General features: G+C 31.0%; 1 protein-coding gene across 3 annotated transcripts; it reads right to left on the bottom strand.

The window, feature by feature from the left end:
* Positions 1–782: 782 nt before the first annotated feature.
* LOC126890940 (uncharacterized) lies at positions 783–8,536 on the bottom strand. 3 transcript variants are annotated; one of them, XM_050660113.1, is made up of 2 exons: positions 7,353–7,490; positions 783–3,258 (listed from the first exon to the last, which is right to left on the bottom strand). In XM_050660113.1, exon 2 carries the CDS (start codon positions 3,198–3,200, stop codon positions 942–944), a length of 2,259 nt encoding a protein of 752 aa, XP_050516070.1. In that variant the 5' UTR covers positions 3,201–3,258; positions 7,353–7,490; the 3' UTR covers positions 783–941. The 3 variants fall into 3 exon arrangements, with proteins under 3 accessions (XP_050516070.1, XP_050516069.1, XP_050516068.1); XM_050660112.1 differs by lacking the exon at positions 7,353–7,490 and adding an exon at positions 7,863–8,536 and having other exon boundaries at positions 786–3,570; XM_050660111.1 differs by lacking the exon at positions 7,353–7,490 and adding an exon at positions 3,651–4,492 and having other exon boundaries at positions 786–3,570.
* Positions 8,537–9,567: the final 1,031 nt, after the last annotated feature.

Below are 9,567 nucleotides of genomic sequence, written 5' to 3'. Positions count from 1 at the left end.
TCAAAATATGATATTTTAATAGAGTAGCAGCTGTAGAATTGGAAGTAATGCCAATAGTGAATGGTCGGTTGCATATGTTTCAGGGAACCAACGAATATAATGAGAAAATACCAATCTATAGATCTGTAATGTGAATTATTGGAGGTATTAAAGGAAATGATATTAAAAAAGGGGAAGTGGAATTGAAAAAATGTATGTACATATCTTAATCAAGAAATCTTCTCTAAAAATATTTTGTTATGACTGAATGTAAAAAGTTTGTCCCATATAGAACTATTGAAAATCTAAATTTAGAAAAATTATTAAAAAAGGTGATAAGGTAAGTTGCCTATGTTCAGTGGACAAATAAATGAAATATAATTACTGTTTTGAAATTAAATTGTGTGAATTGTTAAATGGATAAAGACTGATATTAAATTAGGAAAACTGCGCTGAAAGAAATGTACATGTTTTGATCAAAGAAGAAAATTAATTTTGATTGTAAGCTCTAAATGTAAAAAGAATATGTCACATATTAAACTATTGAAATTCTAGATTGAATATTGTATTGACCAAAGTTGATATTAAGTAAATTTATTAAATGTTGATAGCTGAGATTTATTTTTTAATTTTAATCTAAATGAAAAATAGAGTGAATCAATTAAACTGTTGGAAATTCAACAAAATTTTTGGTTATTGTCTATATTAGAATGTCATATCCAAAAAGATCAAGGGTTCCATGGTGTGATTTTGATATAATGAGAAAATGATTTTGTTAAGTGAAAATAATTAAAGAATGAGATGGAAGAGATAGAGTCTTGACAGGAGCACAGAGTGAAAGAAACTGGAAGTACTAAAAGAATATTTGATTAGGTATAATGTTTGGGTTTTTTGTTTATTTTGGGTTTGTCGTGGTATGTATAGGAAAGAAGGCCAATGTGAAGGTGAATAAAAATATAGAATTATGGAAATAATTGTCTATGAATGGGGGTGAAATCACGGTTAAGAGAAAGTTGACGGTTAACACAGTTTGGACTTGTCCTTGCGTCCCTGACAATCTCTAAATCCTCATATAGGTCTAAACGAAGGGTATTCTTATCTTGGATGTTATGAATCAAAGTCACACCATCTGGGATGTTAAGGTGGTGTTTGTTGACTTTGAGATGGTGAGAGAAAGCTGATGTATTGTCACGTTTAGTGTGCTCTGCTGCTCTAGTAGACAGTGATCTATAGGTTCTTCCTACATAAGAGGCATCACAATCGGAACAAGATAATCTGTAAACACCACTACGATTCATAAAGTTGATTGGATCTTTAGTGTTAGATAATGTTTTGTTGAGAGTGTTATTGACTTTAAATGATATGTGGACATTGTCCGAAGAACAGAGAATGTGTTTGATCTTCTCAGATATGACAGTATTATGAAAAGGTAGGGACCTATAGATTGGTGTGATGACTGGGTTTGAATTGTAAGCTAGTTGCTGAAGACGATTGGATTCTCTTTTCCGGATGAGCTTGTCGATTATATTAGGGTTGTAATCATTGTTGACTGCTATTTGTTTGATTATATTAAGTTCCTTGTTAAATTCAGCTGTAGATAGAGGTAGTGTATGTAGTCTATGGATGAAACTCCTAAAAGCAGAATATTTATGAGACAGTGGGTGGTTGGATGAAGAATGGATAACATGATCAGTTTGAGTAGGCTTGCGGTAAATACCAAAGTTGAACTGGTTGTTGAGTCTGGTAATGGAAAGGTCTAAAAAATTAATGGCATTAGATGATTCTAGTTCCATAGTAAATTTGATATTGGGATGGATTTGATTGATTTTGAATAAAAGGTGATTAGCTGAGTCTTGCTGACCATCCACAAAAACGAGACAATCATCTACGTAACGGAACCAATGTAGAACTTCAGGATTTTTCATGATATAATTGGATTCTAAATGATCCATAAAAACATCAGCTAGAAAGGGGGATAAGCAACTACCCATTGCTAAACCATCTGGTTGTTTATAGAAATTATTGTTAAAAATAAAGAAATCTTGTGATAGACAAATTTGTAGAATATCTATTATCGAAGAAATGATATGGGGTTGAATAACCTTATTGATTAGGAGAGTTTTTACCAGACTAATTGTTTCATTTTTGGGTACTGAAGTAAATAGGTTGCTAACATCAAAAGAAAGCATAGTAATGTTTGGATTCAGATTGATGAGTTGAAGTTTTTCAACCAATTGGTAAGTGTTAGAAACTGAAAATTGAGGAGTGAAGTTAATTAAGTTTTTTATTGTTTTTAATAGAAATTTAGATAAGATAGAAACTGGAGTATTAATGAAGCTAACAACGGGGCGTATAGGCATGTCAACTTTGTGTATTTTTGGCAAACCATACAACCTTGGAACTAAAGGGTTGCTAGGAATTTTGCTGTATGGAGCATCAAATTCAGTGAAAAAATCAGAAAATTGTTTGATGTTGTCTTTAAGTTTAGTGATAAATCTTTTTGTAGGATCTACTGTTATAGAAGTAAAATGGTTGCTCTCTAAGAAAGATGTGACTTTGTTGTTATATAAGTCACGTTCAAGGATGACAAGACAGTTACCTTTGTCTGCTTTACTGAAAATTAATTGATGGTTTGTAATTTTTTGTTTAATTGATTTTAATGACTTAAGAAAAGAGTTGGCTTTTTTGGAAGAAAGACTATGTGAGAAAGAAGAGTTATTGGAAGAATCAATTTTAGTTTTGAATTTGTTGAGAAAGCGGTAACAAGAGTTTCTGATAGATGTTCTGTCTGAAAGGGTTACGGAGAGATTTTCGATAACTATGTCTGTCTCGATAGAAAGGTTCTCTATGTCTTTGATTGAAAAATCTTTGGGGACTGAGTGTTTAAGACCGTAGTTGAGCAATTGTATTTCGTCTTTGGAAAAATTAATGTTGGTGAGGTTCTTTATACGGGGATGGAATTTGAAATCTGAAAACTTTCTGACATCTCTGACATCTGAAGCTTGATCGAGCAAAGTTTTGGCTTGAATAAGTTTAATTAATTTGTTATTAACTCTATTAAATTTAATTGAATTAGAAATCTCCACCTTATCCTGAACATCTGACATAAAGTTATTAATATTGATAAAACCTATTATTTCGAGCAAAGAATCATACATTACCTTAAGTTGACAGTTGAGGTAGTTTAATTTTCCATAGTGGTTACATATCTCCTTCTTCATTAATTTAACTTGTAGTGAGCTCCTGATGTTTGGAGGTACATTTTTTGATGTTTTTACTCTGCAAAAATTTGGAATAACTTTGTGATTAAGGCATTGAGATATGAACCATATATCCAATTTAGTGTTGTTCCTCTTTGTAGCTAGCCGCAAGTACTTAAGAGCCAAGTTGACCATATCGTCATTAAATAAAACATTAAAAGGGTAAACCCTGTAGTTGGCTGTATACCTTTGTTAAGACAACGTAGAATGAAGTAAACACTTCTGTTGTATATAGGTATATTATAAATTTATTAAAAAATTTTAAAATTCATCCACAAGGGAGTGGTTGTACAAAACGTTTTCGGTCAAACTGACCATCCTCAGTGTAAACCTGGAAATAAGTGAACCACTTAGATTGAAATGCAAAAGGGTGAAATTTTGACAGTTAAAAAAGAAAATGTGGTTACTTACGTCCAGTGTACAAGTAATTGAAACTAGCCACTTGAATAGGTGTAAAACCTCAAAATAACATTATTGCTACATTATGAGCTGTATAGTAATCGACAATAAGTCGATGTCTTAAGATTAAAAATGTATCACATGTGGATGTATGTCATCCTTGCTCGGAATTAGCACAAGGTTGTGATCAGGTGAGAGGTTAACAACCAACTGATTAGACAGATTGGTGCCTGAAAATTCATGACAAGATGTCAAAGAAGATAGGTGGATTTCTCAAATGTCAACCGAAAAATTTTTGACAATGTGCATTAATATTTAACTTAATTATTCAATTGTGAATATGCAACTATTAAATTTGTTTGATATGAATTCTAAATTGTAAATAAAGGTTAATAAGCTATAATGATATATTCATTAGTGCACCGTAAACAAAAGCAAAATTCTACTCATATGCTGTGACGTCATAGACTGTTTGTCTACTGTATAGGACTGATAATAATTATATTAATTTGAGCAAAGTTATAATGAATGAATATTATTGAAAATTATATAGAAAATTTTTTAAAATTTTTTTATCAAAATATGATATTTTAATAGAGTAGCAGCTGTAGAATTGGAAGTAATGCCAATAGTGAATGGTCGGTTGCATATGTTTCAGGGAACCAACGAATATAATGAGAAAATACCAATCTATAGATCTGTAATGTGAATTATTGGAGGTATTAAAGGAAATGATATTAAAAAAGGGAAGTGGAATTGAAAAAATGTATGTACATATCTTAATCAAGAAATCTTCTCTAAAAATATTTTGTTATGACTGAATGTAAAAAGTTTGTCCCATATAGAACTATTGAAAATCTAAATTTAGAAAAATTATTAAAAAAGGTGATAAGGTAAGTTGCCTATGTTCAGTGGACAAATAAATGAAATATAATTACTGTTTTGAAATTAAATTGTGTGAATTGTTAAATGGATAAAGACTGATATTAAATTAGGAAAACTGCGCTGAAAGAAATGTACATGTTTTGATCAAAGAAGAAAATTAATTTTGATTGTAAGCTCTAAATGTAAAAAGAATATGTCACATATTAAACTATTGAAATTCTAGATTGAATATTGTATTGACCAAAGTTGATATTAAGTAAATTTATTAAATGTTGATAGCTGAGATTTATTTTTTAATTTTAATCTAAATGAAAAATAGAGTGAATCAATTAAACTGTTGGAAATTCAACAAAATTTTTGGTTATTGTCTATATTAGAATGTCATATCCAAAAAGATCAAGGGTTCCATGGTGTGATTTTGATATAATGAGAAAATGATTTTGTTAAGTGAAAATAATTAAAGAATGAGATGGAAGAGATAGAGTCTTGACAGGAGCACAGAGTGAAAGAAACTGGAAGTACTAAAAGAATATTTGATTAGGTATAATGTTTGGGTTTTTTGTTTATTTTGGGTTTGTCGTGGTATGTATAGGAAAGAAGGCCAATGTGAAGGTGAATAAAAATATAGAATTATGGAAATAATTGTCTATGAATGGGGGTGAAATCACGGTTAAGAGAAAGTTGACGGTTAACACAGTTTGGACTTGTCCTTGCGTCCCTGACAATCTCTAAATCCTCATATAGGTCTAAACGAAGGGTATTCTTATCTTGGATGTTATGAATCAAAGTCACACCATCTGGGATGTTAAGGTGGTGTTTGTTGACTTTGAGATGGTGAGAGAAAGCTGATGTATTGTCACGTTTAGTGTGCTCTGCTGCTCTAGTAGACAGTGATCTATAGGTTCTTCCTACATAAGAGGCATCACAATCGGAACAAGATAATCTGTAAACACCACTACGATTCATAAAGTTGATTGGATCTTTAGTGTTAGATAATGTTTTGTTGAGAGTGTTATTGACTTTAAATGATATGTGGACATTGTCCGAAGAACAGAGAATGTGTTTGATCTTCTCAGATATGACAGTATTATGAAAAGGTAGGGACCTATAGATTGGTGTGATGACTGGGTTTGAATTGTAAGCTAGTTGCTGAAGACGATTGGATTCTCTTTTCCGGATGAGCTTGTCGATTATATTAGGGTTGTAATCATTGTTGACTGCTATTTGTTTGATTATATTAAGTTCCTTGTTAAATTCAGCTGTAGATAGAGGTAGTGTATGTAGTCTATGGATGAAACTCCTAAAAGCAGAATATTTATGAGACAGTGGGTGGTTGGATGAAGAATGGATAACATGATCAGTTTGAGTAAGCTTGCGGTAAATACCAAAGTTGAACTGGTTGTTGAGTCTGGTAATGGAAAGGTCTAAAAAATTAATGGCATTAGATGATTCTAGTTCCATAGTAAATTTGATATTGGGATGGATTTGATTGATTTTGAATAAAAGGTGATTAGCTGAGTCTTGCTGACCATCCACAAAAACGAGACAATCATCTACGTAACGGAACCAATGTAGAACTTCAGGATTTTTCATGATATAATTGGATTCTAAATGATCCATAAAAACATCAGCTAGAAAGGGGGATAAGCAACTACCCATTGCTAAACCATCTGGTTGTTTATAGAAATTATTGTTAAAAATAAAGAAATCTTGTGATAGACAAATTTGTAGAATATCTATTATCGAAGAAATGATATGGGGTTGAATAACCTTATTGATTAGGAGAGTTTTTACCAGACTAATTGTTTCATTTTTGGGTACTGAAGTAAATAGGTTGCTAACATCAAAAGAAAGCATAGTAATGTTTGGATTCAGATTGATGAGTTGAAGTTTTTCAACCAATTGGTAAGTGTTAGAAACTGAAAATTGAGGAGTGAAGTTAATTAAGTTTTTTATTGTTTTTAATAGAAATTTAGATAAGATAGAAACTGGAGTATTAATGAAGCTAACAACGGGGCGTATAGGCATGTCAACTTTGTGTATTTTTGGCAAACCATACAACCTTGGAACTAAAGGGTTGCTAGGAATTTTGCTGTATGGAGCATCAAATTCAGTGAAAAAATCAGAAAATTGTTTGATGTTGTCTTTAAGTTTAGTGATAAATCTTTTTGTAGGATCTACTGTTATAGAAGTAAAATGGTTGCTCTCTAAGAAAGATGTGACTTTGTTGTTATATAAGTCACGTTCAAGGATGACAAGACAGTTACCTTTGTCTGCTTTACTGAAAATTAATTGATGGTTTGTAATTTTTTGTTTAATTGATTTTAATGACTTAAGAAAAGAGTTGGCTTTTTTGGAAGAAAGACTATGTGAGAAAGAAGAGTTATTGGAAGAATCAATTTTAGTTTTGAATTTGTTGAGAAAGCGGTAACAAGAGTTTCTGATAGATGTTCTGTCTGAAAGGGTTACGGAGAGATTTTCGATAACTATGTCTGTCTCGATAGAAAGGTTCTCTATGTCTTTGATTGAAAAATCTTTGGGGACTGAGTGTTTAAGACCGTAGTTGAGCAATTGTATTTCGTCTTTGGAAAAATTAATGTTGGTGAGGTTCTTTATACGGGGATGGAATTTGAAATCTGAAAACTTTCTGACATCTCTGACATCTGAAGCTTGATCGAGCAAAGTTTTGGCTTGAATAAGTTTAATTAATTTGTTATTAACTCTATTAAATTTAATTGAATTAGAAATCTCCACCTTATCCTGAACATCTGACATAAAGTTATTAATATTGATAAAACCTATTATTTCGAGCAAAGAATCATACATTACCTTAAGTTGACAGTTGAGGTAGTTTAATTTTCCATAGTGGTTACATATCTCCTTCTTCATTAATTTAACTTGTAGTGAGCTCCTGATGTTTGGAGGTACATTTTTTGATGTTTTTACTCTGCAAAAATTTGGAATAACTTTGTGATTAAGGCATTGAGATATGAACCATATATCCAATTTAGTGTTGTTCCTCTTTGTAGCTAGCCGCAAGTACTTAAGAGCCAAGTTGACCATATCGTCATTAAATAAAACATTAAAAGGGTAAACCCTGTAGTTGGCTGTATACCTTTGTTAAGACAACGTAGAATGAAGTAAACACTTCTGTTGTATATAGGTATATTATAAATTTATTAAAAAATTTTAAAATTCATCCACAAGGGAGTGGTTGTACAAAACGTTTTCGGTCAAACTGACCATCCTCAGTGTAAACCTGGAAATAAGTGAACCACTTAGATTGAAATGCAAAAGGGTGAAATTTTGACAGTTAAAAAAGAAAATGTGGTTACTTACGTCCAGTGTACAAGTAATTGAAACTAGCCACTTGAATAGGTGTAAAACCTCAAAATAACATTATTGCTACATTATGAGCTGTATAGTAATCGACAATAAGTCGATGTCTTAAGATTAAAAATGTATCACATGTGGATGTATGTCATCCTTGCTCGGAATTAGCACAAGGTTGTGATCAGGTGAGAGGTTAACAACCAACTGATTAGACAGATTGGTGCCTGAAAATTCATGACAAGATGTCAAAGAAGATAGGTGGATTTCTCAAATGTCAACCGAAAAATTTTTGACAATGTGCATTAATATTTAACTTAATTATTCAATTGTGAATATGCAACTATTAAATTTGTTTGATATGAATTCTAAATTGTAAATAAAGGTTAATAAGCTATAATGATATATTCATTAGTGCACCGTAAACAAAAGCAAAATTCTACTCATATGCTGTGACGTCATAGACTGTTTGTCTACTGTATAGGACTGATAATAATTATATTAATTTGAGCAAAGTTATAATGAATGAATATTATTGAAAATTATATAGAAAATTTTTTAAAATTTTTTTATCAAAATATGATATTTTAATAGAGTAGCAGCTGTAGAATTGGAAGTAATGCCAATAGTGAATGGTCGGTTGCATATGTTTCAGGGAACCAACGAATATAATGAGAAAATACCAATCTATAGATCTGTAATGTGAATTATTGGAGGTATTAAAGGAAATGATATTAAAAAAGGGGAAGTGGAATTGAAAAAATGTATGTACATATCTTAATCAAGAAATCTTCTCTAAAAATATTTTGTTATGACTGAATGTAAAAAGTTTGTCCCATATAGAACTATTGAAAATCTAAATTTAGAAAAATTATTAAAAAAGGTGATAAGGTAAGTTGCCTATGTTCAGTGGACAAATAAATGAAATATAATTACTGTTTTGAAATTAAATTGTGTGAATTGTTAAATGGATAAAGACTGATATTAAATTAGGAAAACTGCGCTGAAAGAAATGTACATGTTTTGATCAAAGAAGAAAATTAATTTTGATTGTAAGCTCTAAATGTAAAAAGAATATGTCACATATTAAACTATTGAAATTCTAGATTGAATATTGTATTGACCAAAGTTGATATTAAGTAAATTTATTAAATGTTGATAGCTGAGATTTATTTTTTAATTTTAATCTAAATGAAAAATAGAGTGAATCAATTAAACTGTTGGAAATTCAACAAAATTTTTGGTTATTGTCTATATTAGAATGTCATATCCAAAAAGATCAAGGGTTCCATGGTGTGATTTTGATATAATGAGAAAATGATTTTGTTAAGTGAAAATAATTAAAGAATGAGATGGAAGAGATAGAGTCTTGACAGGAGCACAGAGTGAAAGAAACTGGAAGTACTAAAAGAATATTTGATTAGGTATAATGTTTGGGTTTTTTGTTTATTTTGGGTTTGTCGTGGTATGTATAGGAAAGAAGGCCAATGTGAAGGTGAATAAAAATATAGAATTATGGAAATAATTGTCTATGAATGGGGGTGAAATCACGGTTAAGAGAAAGTTGACGGTTAACACAGTTTGGACTTGTCCTTGCGTCCCTGACAATCTCTAAATCCTCATATAGGTCTAAACGAAGGGTATTCTTATCTTGGATGTTATGAATCAAAGTCACACCATCTGGGATGTTAAGGTGGTGTTTGTTGACTTTGAG

Source organism: Diabrotica virgifera, chromosome 9 (assembly GCF_917563875.1).
Source record: "Diabrotica virgifera virgifera chromosome 9, PGI_DIABVI_V3a".
Classification (NCBI taxonomy): domain Eukaryota; kingdom Metazoa; phylum Arthropoda; class Insecta; order Coleoptera; family Chrysomelidae; genus Diabrotica; species Diabrotica virgifera.
This window is presented reverse-complemented; position numbering and strand designations above follow the sequence as displayed.

Coding starts and splice junctions, on each gene's coding strand:
- LOC126890940 (XM_050660112.1), bottom strand. CDS start 3,374: ATGGTCAACTTGGCTCTTAAGTACTTGCGGCTAGCTACAAAGAGGAAC.